The following is an 18,687-nucleotide window of genomic DNA, read 5'->3' on the forward strand; positions in this document are numbered from 1 at the left end:
AAGCGAGTCAGTATAAATAGTGCATTTGGAGTACTGCTCAGCTTCAATATGATTCAGGGCAAGAGATATGGTGTACAGTTTAGCAGTGAACACAGAAGCTGTAGAGGGGATTCTGCGCGCAACCACCGAACCGCAACAAACCATGGCAGAGCCCACAAAATTACCTGATTTGGAACCATCCATATAAATTGAAATGGAATGATTGTTCGAAAGATGTTCAGTAAATAAAATACGATACTTCCAATCGGGAGTATCTGCCCTTTTCAGATGATTTAAAGAAAGGTCACATTTGGGGGCTGTAATAAGTCATGGTGGGATGGGCTGACCAGTGGATTCTGCAATATTATCCAAGGACAAACCCAATTCATCAAAATGTGCCTGGATGCATAGGCCAAAAGGAACAATGGCAGATCGTCTGTTCTGAAAAAGTATGCCCCACTGAGGAAGGAAAACACATCCCCAGGTGGGATGCTTTGGTAAGGGACGAAGTTTTGAAGAATATAGTAAAAACAGTTGCAAACGGCGAAGGTGCAGAGAAGGTTCACGAGACTCTATGTGTATGCTCAGAACTGGAGAAGTGCTGAAAGCCCCAGTGCAGAGTTGAAGCCCTTGATGATGAATGGGGTCCAGCATCTTTAAGTCCGAGGGTCTGGCAGAGCCATAGACCAGTGATCCATAGTCGAGTTTCGATTGAGTAAGAGCACGATATATCTTTAACACAGAACATCGATCCGCTCCCCAATTGGCGGTAGAAAGAACATGGAGGGTGTTCAGTGCTCTTGTGCATTTGACCCGTAGTTGCTTTAAGTGTGGTATAAAGGTCAGCTTACGGTCAAAGATAAGCCCCAAGAACTTGATCTCAGGGACCACTGGCAGCGAAACTTCACTGATACGGAGTTCAGGATCACGGTGAATACCCCGTTGGCAGCAAAAGTGCATGCAAACTGTTTTTGAGAGAGAAAAATTAAAGCCGTTCGCCGTAGTCCACTTCAGTACACGATTGAGGGCAGTTTGTAGTTGCCGCTCAATATATCTCATGTTCGACGACTGACACGAGATGCGAAAGTCGTCGACATAGGGCCCGTTTGCAACAGTGAGAGGGAGTTGTTCAGTGATGGCATTAATCTTTATACTGAAAAGTGTGACACTCAAAACACAGCCTTGAGTGACTCCAAGTTCCTGTACAAAAGAACGGAAAAGTGTCGAACCCACACGAACTTGGAATCTCCTGTCCATTAAAAAATTTAAATAAACATGGGTAAATGGCCACGTAACCCATATATATGGAGGTCTCGCAAAATGCCATACCTCCATGTTGTGTCATAAGTCTTCTCAATGTCAAAGAATATTGATACAAGATGTTGGCGTTTGAGAAAGGCTTCTCTGATTGATGTTTCAAGTCGAATTAGGTGGTCCGTGTTGGAGTGCTGTCGTCAGAACCCACACTAGGTGGGCGAGAGAAGGTTGTTTGATTCGAGGAACCAAACAAGACGAGCATTAACCATCCTCTCTAAGGTCTTACAGAGACAGCTCGTCAGAGCAATTGGACGGTAGTTTGAAGGAATCTTGGGATCTTTCCCAGGCTTAGAGAAAGGTAAGATAATAGCCTGGCGCCAAGCATCAGGAAAAACATTCTCCTGCCAGATCCGGTTAAAAACAATTAGAAGAATATCAAAAGAAACAGGAGAGAGATAGCACAGCATGTCATAGTGTACATCATCAGGTCCAACAGATGTACTGCCAGACCGATGAAGGGCCATTTTCAGTTCCACCAGTGTAAAGGGACAATTATAATTAAAGAGACAGTCAGTTCAAAAGAAAAGAGGTGAACACTCTGCTCTAGTCTTGATGGCCAAGAAGGAAGAGGAACAAGCAGAAGTGCTAGATACCCGGCAAAAGCTTTCACCTAGAGTATCGGCGATGTTCCAGACATCAGGTGCCTTTTGGCCGTCAGAGAGTAAGATCGAGAGGGGGACAGAATTGTAGTGTCCACTGACCTTTCGAATCCTGTCCCATATGACCTTGTAACTAATGGTAGAAGATATGCTAGTTGTAAACTTAATCCAAGATTTCTTTTGGCTTTGACGTCTTATCCACCTAGCATGTGCACGGGCCCGTTGAAAAGCGATGCGGTTCGAAAGTGTGTGATATCTACGGAAAGTATCCCAGGCCTGTTTTTGAGTCTTCCGTACCAAATGGCAAGCAGGATTCCACCACGGACGAGGATATCGTGGAAAACGTGTCGAGGTTTTAGGAATACACTGAGCAGCTGCTTGTATAATACAGTCAGTTACCACTGCTACACAGTCATCTATTGATGGTTGATTCACGATGGCAGGATCAAGTTCTGCGAGAGCAGTGAAAGTGGACCAGTCTGCCTGATCCAGCTTCTACCGGGGCACGCGGGTAGGGTGGCATCGACCACAGCCAGTCTCTCTCAAAAGTATAGGAAAATGATCACTGCTTAGTGGATTATTGTCAACTATCTATGAAAAATGGGAGAATAATGAAGGGGAGCAAACCGAGAGATCAATAGCGGTAAAGGACTGACTAGGTGCGTGAAAATAAGTGGAAGAACCAATACTGAAAAGAGATAGGTTGTGATCAGAAAGCATAGCTCTACAAAGCGACCCCTCCTATCAATAACAGCACTTCCCCAGAGGGGATTATGTCCATTAAAGTCCCCTAGGATTAGAAAGGGAGACGGCAACTGTTCAACGAGAGTATCAAGGTCTGATTGATCATATGTCTCTCCAGGGGACAGGTAGAGAGAACAAACAGTGATGGTATGACCCAAGGAAACACGGATGACTACGGCCTCCAAGGGTGTGTTGAGTGGCAAAGACATGGTGGGTCATGCTGATCAACCAACAGTGCCACCCATCCATGTACTCGTCCATCACACAGCCTGTCATTTCTGTACAGAGAAAACTGCCGAAAGGTGACTGTATCGGCAGGTTTCAGAAATTATTCTTGTAAGGAAAGACATGCAGGATGGTAGGAAGCAATCAGTGTTTTGATGTCATCCAGATTAGAACGTAAACCTCGACAGTTCCATTGTATCAAGGTGGCCATTTTTAATGTCGAGTAGGCGAAGGTTCTGGAGAACCCTTCTGTTTACGACCACGTTTTTTTTCCTTACTGTTCTTATTCTAAGAGGTGTATCGACCTCCACGGATGCTGCCCTGGGTCGATTGGGCAGGTCTTTGTTGTTGGAAGGGGATTCCAGTGGCTGAGGATGAAAACGAATGATTGTTTTGCATCTTGGGGTGGGAGAAGAAGATTTATCCGAAGAAATGCCTGTATTTGAAACCGAAGGATGTGAATCTTGAGGTTTGTTGGAATGTATGGGAGGAACAGAGATGGGTGTAGAAGTCAATTCATTAACCTTTTAACCATGGAGGTCAAAAGGCTTTTCATTTGTTTTGAAAACGATTCTCTTGGAGGCACAGAGAAATCTGTCTGCACTCCCACTGTAGTTGTGAAATGAAGTGCGGCAGCATATGTCCGAGATGGAGTTGCGGACAGCAATTTCCGAGCCTCAGGATAACTAATGTTTTGAGTCGTTTTCAAACGCTGCACCTCTTTTTCCTCCAAACATTTTGGGCAAGAACGAAAGTAGGAAGGGTGGGAATCATTGCAGTTGACACAAGAACGTTCTTGCCACCATAACGAGCACATGTCAGAGAAAGGGTCTTTGAGTGGCCGAACCTCTGACATTGGAAACATCGGAGAGGGTTTGAAGATGCAAATTAGATAAAATACATGTAAATGTGTTACAGATGTTGAAGACTGCTGCTCAGAGTCTTCAAGACGTGATCGTTTACCTATTGACTTTTTTTTCACTATTTTATTTAAATTTTGTTGTTGGAGGATCCATAGGAAAAAAGGAAAATTTCGGTACCCACTAACCCCACCCACCATGGAGCCCTACGAGGGGACGCATTACAATGTCATGCGAGGACACTGCAGCAACGCCAGGGTTTCGTGAGCACTATACCCAAACACCAGCATCAGACACAATGTCCACAACACCCGTTGAGAACATCCAACACTGGTACTTGGTTGACTCTAGCCCAAGTGGACCAGCCGATTGACCCAAGGGGCCACCCAAAGGTCGCCAGTCTACAGGAATTCAAGGCCAAAGTGGTGTGTTAGGGTTGGACCCCTCAACCGCCAGGATCCTCTCCTTCCCTTCACGGATCGCCACCCACGGCAAACACGTGGGTGGATGTTTAGTTTCCAGAGGAGGTAAACTGATAGAACAGAACCTTCCTTGGGAGGTCCCCTCACCATGTACAGGAATCCACACCGAGGGGTAGGGCCAATTAAAAAAATAGAAAATCGTTCCTTAGTCATGCACCAGGGAAGTGATGTGTGCTTGTACCTCTGAAAATTACATCCGTAAATGTATAAAACACAGACTGATAGTAAACCACCTCAAACAAGTATATAGTACCTCAATATACTTAAAAAAATTAAAAAAGACTATAATTCATAGGTTAAAAATATTGAAATCCGGAAGCGGGAATAACATGGGAAATTTCAGCATTTCAGTATGATATCTATTATAGTTTCTGTACTGATTTTTCAAGACACCAGCTGTGAATTCGGAATTTTAAAAATAGAATTGGGACATGAGACCCAAAATAATTAAGAATAAAACCGTAGACACGAATGTATTTAGTTAATAAAATCTACTGGTTGTTCACACAACTCAATAAAAATGAGATCATTGTAGGCTGTGATATCATACAAACAAAAAACAACGTGTAAATTTATTCCCAATTAACCAATTAAATCTAACATACAAATATACCTTTGTGTAGTAACTGTTAGTTATCTGCACTATGTAACAGAGAAAGGAGGTTAAATAAGAGTAATTACTTAATCTGAGTTAATATCAGCTGCAGGCACTTCCAGACTTGCCGTACGCAGCCCAAAACAGCTGGTAGTATTTGTGAAATATTATTTTATTATTGGAAACTCATAGCACAGAACCAACAAAGAAAGATTTGTAAAAAAATATTACTTATTGTAATATAATATCACAAAAGTAAGAATTCAAAGATCACGCTCTGTTAGCATAAGGAGTTATAAACCATGATAAGATATAATAGTTCAATTCACATAAAGGACTATCTATTGTATAGCTTAAAACACGATTAAATGCTGCACATTTTGTAATGTTCTGCAATGTTGTATTTAACACTGCCTTTTATCTGGTTGAGTAGTTTATATTAATCGTTTCTTTAAAAGACATTCAGTATTAAGATTATACATATACTATATGAGTATATGACTTACTCATGGAGCATTAAGATTCTTTTTCTCCAGTAGGCTTAGGTCAAATAAATAAAATGTTTCAAGACTACTATCGGTGAAGCAGACCCAATATGTTAACTACCGATACAACTTTCACTTGCAAAACATCAGGAAGTTTTCAAAGAGACAGAATATCTCAAGAAACAGCGAATGATATTAGTATTAGACTTAGGCTTAACCTATTGTATTTCTGAAAAAAGAAGAGTGGGTGTACAAGATTATATTTAGACTACCAGAAGCTAAATGGGCTTACAAAGAAGGATTTGTACCCACCACACCACTTAATTCCTCAATACTTTTATTTAATGAAGTTATGCCACTGTAGTGTACGTGCTCCCCAAATAAATTATTATTTATATTTTAATCTCAAATCTATGTACGAACGTTTCATTAAGCATTATTTCTCAAAGATTATCCCTCACCATTTTCAAATAATAATAAGTGCAAATGCATAATCCATTTTGTACCTACCACAGGCGTTTCACTTGGAAATTGAGTGCAAGGCAGTAAGGTACATTTTACACTGGTGATTATTGCAAAATGTTCTTCAAATTTCCTATTTTTCGTAATTGTATCTTATCCTGCTTGATCTGCATGTTTAAAGGTTTATTGAGTATCAATTTAAAGTATACAAAAATCTTTCACATAATCTTTTTGTTAAAATTAAGTTGGACAGTTTTTTAACCCAGAATTTAATGTTTTTGTGGAGGATATCTTGATAAAATTATTATAAGTCATGTTGCATTTTTAAGAAGTGTGCTCAAAATACGAATTTAAAAAAATAGAAATGAGTCGCTTTGTTGTTGGTTTTCCTCTCCGTTTGTATAAGTAACTGCCAATTGTGTATATAAACTGTATTTAAATGTGTCTGACTCAAATCTTTGTTATTCTTACTGTTTTCTCCATTAAAAGGCTTACGATGTGGAGTAACGACGCAGAGTAGCATTTTAAACCAATATTTGTAATAACCGCTAGTATAAATTGTTTTTCTTATATTGAAATATATTTATGTTAATAAAGAAAATTGCGCTCATCAATTTTGTTCTCAAGTGTAAATTTGGTAGATATGAACATTGAATTAACTTGTAATTTAAAATTAAAACTTCCGACTGTTTTGAAACATAATACGTAACATAATATTATTTATATAACCAGAAATGACAACTATTTCAAATACCTGAGCGTAGTGATTGTAGACAGAGCCCTTTATCATTTATGGCTACTAGGCCTGACCAGTGTCTCTAAGCTGTTTATTAATATATTATTATTATAACTATTATTATTTATTACTGCTATAGATTACTCATTTATATCTGTGTTTTGTGTATTTAATAAATAAATTGTAAAAAATGCTTTTGAAATTCTGAATTCTTACTCATAAATGTCGTTATCTGCATCTTTTTGTCTTTGCCTCAGCCTTTTGTTGGTGAGATGCCAATTTTGTATATCTGGAACAATCGTTTATCCCACCATGCGCCACAGAAAAATCGATGTGACAAACTGTACAAAGCGCATGACTGTTACTGACTTTTGATGCAATGACCAGATATTTTGCACTATACTCTTTCCTAAATTTTTGAGTCACAGTTTTAGTCCTTTCAGATTTGCCAGAAACAAGACAATCTGGTGAACGAGGCCTCTTTTTTTGCCAACCTGTGAACGATCGCATTGGCGTTTCTATGCCGCTTAGAAAACGAGAAATACCCATCTACGCAAGCGCTGATTGGCTGACAAGCACTGATGACGAACTATGGATTCCCCCACGTACCCAGTATGGAGAAGCACCTCACTCAAACTATTGGTGGACGTCGGAGCACAAATATTGTTTATTATTTCAAGCACAAACATGATTATAGCAAGTAGCCATTTGGACTATGTCTTTTATTTATTATCAAAATTTATTTGTATCTCACTAGAAATTTTCTTTTCACCCCTTTCAAGCCCTGGGGGAACAATTTATCACTTTATTGTATAGGCCTATATAATAATTTGGGAATTGCAACAAGTCGTAATATTTGTTTGTATGAGCGTATAATCGTAATGTATACATCAAAATCGTAATGGTTGGCATCTCTGTATAACTAGGGTTTAATTTAGCTTTTAAGTAATTCTCAGTTAATGAGGACCGTATTCTAAGAGTGAAAAATGTGAAACACGTTATTTTTATTACGTCAGATCACACTGTAGAATCTACTTTTGACTTTTACAATTAAAATTATTAATACTCGTATTAACAGTCTTCCTGTAGTTGTTGATAAGGCTTAATTTTTAGTACTTCTTTACTTCAAGAAATTGATAGGGAATGGGTAAGTAACATATAATGTATTTTATTAAAAATAGGTCACCTGCATAAATCTATTGCCGTATTTATTTTAAAAAGCATTTAATAAAAGGTAATCATAACTTGTGCGTGTTTTAAAACGTGTTTTTAAAAAAATAGTAATTACAGGATTTATCTTATAATATCATGTTGCTTATATATATAGAATTTCATAATTTTATTTTATTTTTATTCTTTGATAATGTTTAATGTTAACATATGGTAAAGTGTCCAAGTATTTAGTAGAATCCAATTATATTGTTAATTGAAGTTAAGCATAAAGCTATACACTGGGCAACCTGTGTTGTGTAATTAATGAACATTATAACAATAGATGGTAATGACTGGTTTCAATTTCTTACTTAAGTTAATACAATTTTTAATTAGTTCTCTTGTATATGGACTAAATTTAATAAACGATGAACTTCAACATTGTGTGTGTGTAAAATTTCAGTTATAAAACCATGCATTTATGGTTTGTTACATAATAATTTGTTTTGAAAGTTTAGGTTAAATGAAATGAAAACTTTTAATATCCCAAGTACCACTACAGTCTTCTTACTGTAGTGTAAAACATGTCGTGACTTTTATATGTAGTGTAATTAGAATTAAAAACCAAACAAATATTAATAATAGTTTTAACACTACCATGGACTAACAGTACTAATGTTAATATATCTTTAAAAACACCTTAAACATTTAAAAAGAAAGTGATAACCCAGTTGTAGTATAGTAGACTTTTTGAAACTTTTTCCACATACTATTATTACCCATCTTCCTATTTATTACACCTTTTTGTTAGTACCGTTAATATATCTCATATGTCTGCCTAACAGGTCTTAGTAACTATGTTATTTAAGCTAGAAACTTAGTTTCATTTTTTTTTTCTTTTTGTCTTAATATATTAACTCTGCTGTGTCACGTGATGTTATTTAACCAGCCTGGGTGTGGGAGGTTGTAAAAGGAAGTTTTGGTATTAATTTAACAGTTGTCTACTGGAAGTGTGCTATTTACAACCAATGGGCACTCATGTACTGGTTAACTGATTATCAGATCTGAGTCAAGTCCATGTGAAGTCAACTATGTAGCTTTCATAGTCACAAGGAAAAGTAGGTGTTATTGCACAACAAATGGTTTTCAAGGAGTACTAGTTTTTAAAATTGTTGATGTACTTGCCACATTTTAAGATTTCTGCAGGTTAAACACAGAAACCTGTCAGCCAGTGTATACTTGTTCTGTTTGTTTATAAATAACTTAATCCAGTTTTATAGGTAGAAAATTAATACTGTGTAATAAGATAAGAGTTTAAGAAGTTTATTCTCTAAAACTATTTTCAATTATATCACTTCAAGATACTGAACAGTTTGAAAATTGATGAGAACTGATATATGTTCTACCTGGAAAGGATTTATTAACAAATGCCAAATGAAGTACTAAAAGGTGTTCCTGTTATGGTGCTAAGAAGAAAATAAGTGTCAAGACTACTGTTTTTGTATATCAGAAATGTGGACTGGATTTAAAAAAATAGGTGTGTCTTAGAAATAGTACTTGTTAATTATTCAGATTTTTTTGTAAATGTACAGTATGTTTGATAATACAGTTAATTTGGTAGAGCTCTCCCATATAGTAAGTGTTTAGAATAAAAAAATATTATAGTACATCTTTTTTTGTTTCTCAGTTGGCAAGTTAATATGCTTTTTTGATTTTATTAACTGCTACATTGTATAACTGATACTAAATTAATAGCGAGTATTTTGCAAAAGTTTTATGTACTCAGGAAATTGATTTGTCAACACTGTTGATTTATTTTTGACAGTGCATGTTTATAAAATTATAAATAGTTTTCAACACGTAAAAGCAAAGTTTGACTGTTTTCCTCTGGTAACTTTTATCTTTCACAAATGCAATAATCTTAAAAAGTAAATGAATTAGGGACAGTTTTAAAACTTAAGTGAATAACTGTATCAGCTGCATAATATTCCTAATTTTTTGGTAATTATTTCAAGACTATTTTTTTGTTATGATGCTATTAAACATTTGTTAATTTATTATTTTGATATTTCATCTAACTATCAGAATTGTGTTCTTCTATTTGATTTTTTAAGTTTATTCTTTAGAAACTTGTAATTGTGTTTGACTTAACTGATATTAAATATTATTTTCTTAGATAGATATTAATTTTTGTGATTGAATCAACATGTTAAAAAGACATTAAACAGTTATTCATAGCTTTGTTTTAATAATTTCAAGTTGTAACTTTACCATTACTTAATATTTTTTTTCATTTTCAAAAGCAATAAACGTAAATGTTAATGTTAGGATTTGCATACATTTATTCATAAGATTTATTTAAATTTGTATATTTTTAATAACTTCCAGGAAGTTACAAGTCAGAGTTAAAAATGCAATTGAGTATGTTTACTGTGCTGAAAAAATTGGCCACCTCTTGATTTTACCTGGACTTAAAATATTTTCAGGTCACAATATATCATTGTTATTTATATATTGAAGGCTAGTGGAAATTGCTATATATGTGCTTCACATTTAACATTATATACAAGTACTGCTGTGTGTAACAAGTAAAAGTGATTTAGGTAAAATATTGTAAAGGCTGTACTACTTAAGTGCCATTTTTAAGTTTCAACTATGAACAACTACTCTAAATTAGTGTAAGTATAAACACTTTTGTTACTATTTTCAACCAGAGATAAATATGTCAAAGTTGCATTGTGCTTTTATTTTAATTAGTTTTAATACCCATACCAGCCATCTTTAAAATACATATTTACTTCATGTGAGTTTCTCATCTTCATGAACAGGCTGATTACCTCAATACTTTATTATTTTGAGTAATTTTACAAACTTTTGTCATTTTGTATTTGATTTTCACAGAATAATTATGTGAAAAGGCATAAGAAAAAGTGAATTTTACAATTTATTACATATCTCAAAATGATTTACTCTATAACAAAAACAAATTTGTGTGATAATAAATATATATGAAATAGTTTTTTCTCAAAACTCGAGTAATGTGCACTATACAAATGTTTCTATAGACTGTTAATTAAGCAATCTTAATTTTTCAAGTACTGTTCTTTTCTTTCTTCTAATAATGTTAATGTTTCATTTCTTATGTACATGTTTACTCTCAAACACTGTTCTTCTGCTCAGTTGTATGTATTAGTGTTTACTAACATTAATTTTCTATTAAGTATTCTTTTTAATACAGTTCATTACTTTTTACCTTCATCCATCTGTTTTATTCGTTTTATAAATATTTAATTTCAAATGTTATTCATATGTTTTTGTTATTTGTTATAATTCACTTTTCAACATTGTTCACCTTGTTCATGTCTTTAGTAATTGTTTAGTATCAGACATCTGTTTCACATCTTCCATGCATGTTCACTCTTAAACAGTATTCGTTTGTTTTGTTTAAGGACGGGTAAAACAAATAGTAGTTTTGGTAAAGTCTTGGATTTTGGATATCAGGTTCCTTATAACTGATTGAATTCAGGTATTTTTTGATTGAATAGTAGATATTATCATACATACATATTAAAAGGTACTGCAGGCATGACTTACCACCTCATTATAGTGTAGCATTAAACCAACTACTGTATCATCACTTTTTAAAATTTAATAAAGTTGTACATTTCTGCATGAATGAGCAGACATTGCAGGCTCTTTAAGGGAATGTGGCACATGAAAGTGTAAAATAGTTCTCCACACCCCAGTTTCCTACAAACTGTTCATCAGATCATGCTTGCCCTTACTGTCACTTCCATTACCATAACCACCTGTGGCACACAGAGGCAATACATTTGGTGGGTGTAATATTTAATAAAGTACACAACAGCTCTTGTTCTTTATTAAGATGGTTACAACAACCAAAATTCCTATTTAATTTTGGAGATAGTGCTACTATGTTCAGAATCTAGTATGAAACATCAGTGGGTTAGATGATGCAATACATATTACTTGTGAGTCATATGCTTTTAGTATCATATCACTACTAAATGAAATTATGAGGTAATATGTTGATGGAAATACTATTCTGATTATCCAATTCATTAGAATTAGATCTGGTCATATTTCATCAAATGGTGCAATATTGTATCGGATTAAATATTTTCCATCTCTGTTTTTGTTAAGTGTTTGATTTCAAATTTTTTTCTTTTCAATGGATCAAATTAGTTTGAGTTTCATGTGTTTTTCAAAATCTGTAATATAAAAAATAATAGCAGTAATTATAGGTGTCTTAAATTGTGGATCATTCACAATGAAATAACTGTCAGACTATATGTAAGAAACCTTTACAATGTTCTCTGGAATTCTTTATGTATGAAAAATGTTATGTTTAGTCTTGTTTTTCTTTTATTTATTTCTATAGTGGTAACAGGTGGAGTAGGAATTGCTTTTCTGTTGCTAGGACTGGTTCTTCTGTATTGTTTCCCATTAATTTTCAGCCATATCATACAAAAGGTGAGGATGTTTGTTTTTTCTAATTGTTATGTACACATATGCAGTTCTTATGTAGATATGATTTGTCTTTTGTTTAGTGTTTTTTTTATTTGTTATTTATACAAGTTGATTATTATTATGATAGTCAGTAATAACTAAGATTATGGAGTGACAAGTTTATTTGAATAACAAAAATTGTTGCCCATATGTGATAACATTAAACTGTTAAGAAAGAAACCAAATATTAGGTATGAATCAAAATTCTTATGTACTGGGAAATTAGAAAACCAATATTATGGTAGTAAGAATGGGTGAAATTCTCAAAACAAAACTCGAAGATACTCAGCTAAGTGAAGTGGACCTGTTTTTGAAAAAAGAATAAACAGTCTATTTTAAACATACAAAAATTACGAAGCAGCTCAAATAAGTCCCAGTATCAGTACCATTTTAAAAATAGGTTTAAGTACTCAGTATTGGTGAGTACCAATAGAATCTCACTCCTGGTGGTGAGTAATATGATTCTGTTTCTAGTTATTTATTGTTTATGTTAATACTATGTATTTAATTGTATGATATTTTTGCTAATACTTTATAAAGTATTTCGTAAATGCTTTTAGATTTTCAAAGTTCTGAAAATAAATACAACTGTATAGTAAATGTTTCTGATGAATAATTAAAAACCAAAATTGTCTTGTAAACTGGTATAGCCAAGTATCTAAATTTCAGTTTCTAGAAACTTTTTGAAAACATTCTCGGAAAATTATGTTTACATATGTATGTACAACATGCATAAATCAGTAAATCACCATGAGTTTATTTGTAAAATTTAAATTGCATAGTGTATTTTGATATTAGGTCTTAATTAATCAAATATTTGAAAAAATTTTCAGAATTTGCCTCTTGCAAAAGGATCAGTCTCATACAAACTATGGAAAGATATTCCTCTTCCACTGTACCAAAAAATATACTTTTTTAATGTGACTAATCCAGAGGAGTTTCTCCAGCAAAGTAGCAAACCCAAACTTGTGGAGATTGGTCCTTACACTTACAGGTAATATTCATTGTTGCCATGGGAGCAGAAATAAAGGTGTGGCTTTGCCCATACTCGTAGTATTTGAGGATGTAATTTGTTATACAAGTCATTAGAGTTTGAGAGACTAGCCTTTTGGATTTTGACAACTCACTTTTGGGGTACTTCAGTTGATGTTGGAAAAATGTATAAGGTTGCCTTCTCATTAGTTTGTATTAATATCTTACCACTAGTATAAATTAATTTTTTTCACAAAATATTAAGTTATTGTCTTAAAACTTAGTATTAGTATCTTAGCATTACATGTTACTTTTGAAATAATTTCATTAGGTAAAATTGACATTTCAGTGCAACTTTATTTTAGACTAGAAAGGTTTATATCATGAGTTAATATTGACATCATTAATTAACAATTTTTATAAGTGATAAGTAAAGTACTGTTGATTCTATTTGTTATTAAATATTAAAATTTTTATTATTAATTTGTTTATTATTTTATTTTAATATATAAATTTATTCAGAAGCTAGAAACTTATGCTTTGAAACATTAGATACGACAAACAACAAAGTAGAACCTTCGGTGTTTTTGAAAGAACACAGTAGTCTATCACTTTAAAGTAAATTGAGCCCATCCAAATTTGTACCTTTATCAATAATAAGAAAAATTCATGTCTTTTGTTTTGTGTGTTTGTGTGGCTGATAACTTTTGAGAGAAAAGAACCAAGAAACCTGAAATTTTGCACCCTCACTAAGTTGATCCTTATTGTGTGCACCTGCTTATTGTTTTAATGAGGCAAACTAGTGAAAAACCACTTAAAAAAGAAGTAGCTCTTATGTATTAACTTCTAGTATATATAAAGCTACTACATTTTGATAACAATGAGTTTCAACAATGGCTTTCATGTCATGTTGCTTAGGAAGAAAATTATGTAGGTTATACTTTTATGCTAAAATGGGTTCAGAAAACATGCGCTATCAACCTAATAGCCTAAATAAAGCCAGGTACTTTAGTTAGTGTGTAAATAAGAATTAATACTATTTCACAAGACTGAATTAGGTTCATGTTCAAACATAGTTCAGTGTAATGTTAAAACTTACATCTAATATATTAACCCTTAAACGACGGCCATCATCAATTAATGCTGCTACCTATGCAATATCCCTACTATTTAAGGGTTAAAAGAGAAGGGGTAAATACAAGAAAAATTTAGTTATTATACTATTTAAATCTCGTTACAGAACAGCTATAATTCCAAAAATTTAAAAGCAATATATTAAGGAACCTGAAATTTTCTCTTCAACTTCTAAAAGTAAAGAAAATGACTTTGAATATAATAGTCTATTCACTATTCAAAAATGTCATTTGTTTTGTCCAATGAGTTTTAAAGCTACACGTACATACAACATGTAACTGGTATGTCCTTAAGCAGAACATGTTTTTCATTGTAACGAAACTAACTGACTCTCTGTCAGAGAGCTCTTTGCTGCTTGACCTTGAGAGTATGTACATGATTTTGTGGTAACTGATTAAGAGGAAAGTGAACAAGTAAGTTTTTGCAAGTCTGCAATGCTGTTGTGTGATTTATAGTGTATTCTGTTTCATGCAAACCATATTTCTAGAGGGGTTAAGCAAAGGAAAACCTTTAAATTGCAGACTACAGACAGTAAAGTCCCTTGCCAGTATTTTACCACATTCATTATTGGAAACCTTAACTAATTTTTAAATAACTATTGCCAAATGGGTCAAACCTTTCATACAGTGATACAACTAATGGTTGATGGCTGAAGTTTGTGATTAAAATTAATCATTATGGTCAGTGTGGAAGTTTTGTCTTCATTTTTTTTTTTACTTAGTTCTAAAATCATCCAAAATAAATGTTGGTTGTGGTTTGTTATATGTTAACCTGTCACTTTAAGTTTTTGTGTTGTTTTTTGAAAGACATATGGATATAATATTTCAAAGAACTATTCAGTACATGTTTTAATTTTTGTTTTATAACGTAACCGAAAATATTTACACTAGTTATAAACTAAACATTTCTACTCTTCAACTATGACCTGAAGAAGAGATGACTAAAGATTTCTCAAGATACTTGAGAAACAAAGAGAAGTATTGCTGTTTTCTCTCAAACACTATTATGTAAAAATACTTATCCATTTTTGGTAATAAATACTCGTCTTGCCTTTATTTGTGTATAGACTACAGTGTAATAATGAATGTTCATAGCTAAGGTTCTCTGTACTTTAAAAATCAACAGGTATCAAACTTCTGCATTACTCATACCATTTCTTGTAGGGTTCCTTCGTAAGATGTTAGAACTAACTTTAAATCAAAATTTATTTGAAACAAAAGTATTAATTTTGTTGTGACTAGTAGGTTTTAGTTGACTTAATATGTTTAGTGATAGGCATTTAATTTCCAGATCAATAGTTAGGTTTTTAGAATTAAAGCTGTAACTAGTGTCTGTTTTTCTTGGTTTGTTAACCTGTTATGTTGCTATCTGTCCTTGTGTTTTGTGATTAGTAATTTTGAAACGTTGTGTACATTTAACTTTTTTCAAATAGTTTTATCTTTACCCTACAATGACTTATATTTCTGTTTTTAATAGATTTATGTGCCATAAACACATAACTAGTTTTGTAAACCACAATTGATATTATTTTAATGTTTTGTGTTAGAAAGTGTCACGTTTAGTTAAGAAATAAAGTACATCTTGTGTCTTTATGCAGAAGTTGGTGGACCAAGGAGAATATTACGTGGAACAACAATGACACAGTTACCTACAGGGAAGTAAAAAAGTATGTTTTCAAACCTGAACTATCAGTAGGCAGTGAAAATGATGTAATAACAACAGTAAACTTTCCTATGTTGGTAAGTGCACACATAGAAATAGTTTCAATAGTTTTATTTAAGTTAATTACAAGTAATGAAAATTTAGGTCTTGAAACTACTACTGCTGCCAACTTTCAAATAATAAAATTTAGTCTAATAGGAGTCATATATGAGGTGTTATCAAAACGTTCTGAAACTTCACTTTTATTCTGAAGAATAATGTACATACATCAGTATTATATGCTATCTCCTTCAAAGTAATCTCTCCCCCAGCTGATACACACTTGTTTCAATGTTCCTTCTGTTTTCTGAAGCAATGCTGGAAGTCTTTAACTGTCGTACAACTAAGTTCTGCTTTCACATTATTGTGGATGGTTGAAATACCATCAAATCTCTTTTATTTCAACTTAATTTTGATTTTTGGGAACAGAAAAAAATTCTTGAACAGACACGGCATTGTGTGAAGGAGCATTGCCATGACGATGAAATCAGTGACCATTTTCCCACAGCTTGCAACGGTTTCTTCTAACTTTCTCCTGCAAGTGAATTAAGACTTTTTTATAAAAGGCCTGGTTAACTATCTGGCCATGAGGTACAAATTCATGATGAACAATACCTCAAACATCTAAAAATACTATCAACATTGTCTTTGCATTTAATCGAGATTGTCATGCCTGTTTTGGATGTCGTGATGATGGAGACTTCCACTGGGATGACTGAATTTTCGTTTCAGGGTCATAATCGTATACCCATGATTCATCACCAGTAATAATGATGTTGATGAAATTAGGATCAGTTTCTAGCCTTCTTTTCAGATCTTCGCACACTTGTCGATGATAAAACTTTTGGTCATGTGTCAACAGCCTTGGAACAAATTTTGCAGACACTTTGTGCATACAAAGTTTCAGTTAAAATTGCCTGACAAGAACCAAAGGAAATGTTCAGTTTATCAGCAATTTTGTGGATAGTTAATTGTCAATCACTTCAATTTTTTCTTTCACCTTAGCAACCGTTTCATCAGTGGACAATGTCTGTGGTCGCTCAGAATGTAGGTCATTGGCTAACATTGCTCTTCTTTCTTGTCCATTTTTATTATGACAGGGACAAGAGATATGCCTGTGTTTGAACACTTTTTTTTCAACAGGGGTATAAGGTCTGAAGAAATGGCTTTTTTGTGTGGTATATTGCTATTTGTACTTTGTACACATCTCGGTGAAGCTCGCTGCCTCTGTACTGACACCTGTGACAGAAGTCTTAGAATTTTTTAATCAGACCATGTATTTTATACGATCCCAGCATGACCTGGTGGTTAGGGCACTTGACTCCTAATCTGAGAGTCATAGGTTTAAAATCCCATCACACCACACATGCTCTCCATTTCAGCTGTAGGGGCATTATAATGTGATGGTCAGTCCCACTATTCACTGGTAAAAGAGCAGCATAAGTGTTGGCAGTGGGTGGTGATGATTAACTGTCTTTACCCTAGTCTTACACTTCTAAATTAGGGATGGCGAGCACAAATAGCTCTCGTGTAGCTTTGTACAAAATTAAAAAAACAAACATAGTTTTTGTGGCATTGCAACACGAAAATATCTAAATGAAAGTTGCAAAGAGTCAAGGTAAATGTGAGTAAAGAATTTCTCAGGTTCCTTCCTTTTACCTGGGTCTCATTTGTTCAAAAAGCTCAAGATTCATTAAGTGATTTTTTTTAAGGATATAATTTCATAATGAAAAGAGTTTAGACACAGAAAAGGGTGATTTGTCTGGCCTGAAGGAAAACTTTTTAATATTCTTACTTATTTCACAAAAGTAATGTATGGGTTGTAATTACTTAAAAAGGGTGAACTCCATTAGTGTAATGAAAGAATCGTCTACTGTACTGGTATTTTTATGTTTATGAATATACCAAATTCTGTTTCATTAATCATTCACTAATTTAACCAAAATAAATATTTAATACTAGATGTACTTGTGCAGAGTCTTTTGGAAGTATTCTGTTTCAAGAGTAAATAAAATAAAAAATTATAAGTAGCAAATATCTGTATTTGTTGCTTTTGAATTTTATATATTATGCTGTGTCATAGGATACAGAGTGTGTAATTTTTCTCATAATTCATGGCACAAACATATTTTACTGATTGACATCATGATGGTACAAATAGCAACATGAATTTGTGCAAGTGTTTAAAAGGGATGGACTTCAGTCCCCTTTTGGGAAAAACGACTTTTTTCATAAAACAAAATTTAAGTTAACTAAAAAAGTAACTTTGGATCCATTGTTCATGGACATATTATTTCACACAGATAAAATCAATATAACTAATTATCCACATGCCTATAATTATACAGTAAAGTTTAAAATTTATTACTTCACATGCTTGCATACCATTTAATAATATGATTTAGAAGACTGTCTCTTTCCTCTTATTGGGTATGTAATGTTAAGAAATGCTTTCATCTATTCTCATGAAAACCCAAAAGTTCACTATAAAATCACTGGACTTTATGTTACTATATGATATGGTTTTATCAGTATTATAAATATCATTTGTCATTTTGATTAATTCTTTAATGAAACTTGCTATGCTTTAATCTGTTTTAATAAGCAAAGTATGTTATGAGGAAATTTGAAAGACTGTTGTTCCACATCATGATGAGTGGGCATTGATAATATATCTAACAAGATAGGACAGTCTCTCGTATCTGTAACCCATA

The 18,687-nt window shown here is 33.5% G+C and overlaps 1 protein-coding gene across 6 annotated transcripts in view; it reads left to right on the top strand.

The window, feature by feature from the left end:
- Nucleotides 1-18,687, top strand: part of LOC143252168 (scavenger receptor class B member 1-like) — a 44,177-nt gene that overhangs the window by 7,482 nt on the left and 18,008 nt on the right. Inside the window, exons 1-5 of one of the 6 annotated variants that reach the window (XM_076503879.1) lie at nucleotides 6,799-7,631; nucleotides 8,998-9,173; nucleotides 12,039-12,130; nucleotides 13,000-13,160; nucleotides 15,870-16,011. In XM_076503879.1, coding sequence (XP_076359994.1) covers nucleotides 9,149-9,173; nucleotides 12,039-12,130; nucleotides 13,000-13,160; nucleotides 15,870-16,011 — 420 coding nt within the window. In that variant the 5' untranslated portion in view covers nucleotides 6,799-7,631; nucleotides 8,998-9,148. Of the gene's footprint in view, nucleotides 1-6,798; nucleotides 7,632-8,578; nucleotides 8,755-8,997; nucleotides 9,174-12,038; nucleotides 12,131-12,999; nucleotides 13,161-14,620; nucleotides 14,686-15,869; nucleotides 16,012-18,687 lie in introns of those variants that run through there. The other 5 variants (XM_076503881.1, XM_076503880.1, XM_076503882.1 and 2 more) reach the window with 5 other exon arrangements.

Source organism: Tachypleus tridentatus, chromosome 6 (genome assembly GCF_004210375.1).
Source record: "Tachypleus tridentatus isolate NWPU-2018 chromosome 6, ASM421037v1, whole genome shotgun sequence".
NCBI lineage: Eukaryota > Metazoa > Arthropoda > Merostomata > Xiphosura > Limulidae > Tachypleus > Tachypleus tridentatus.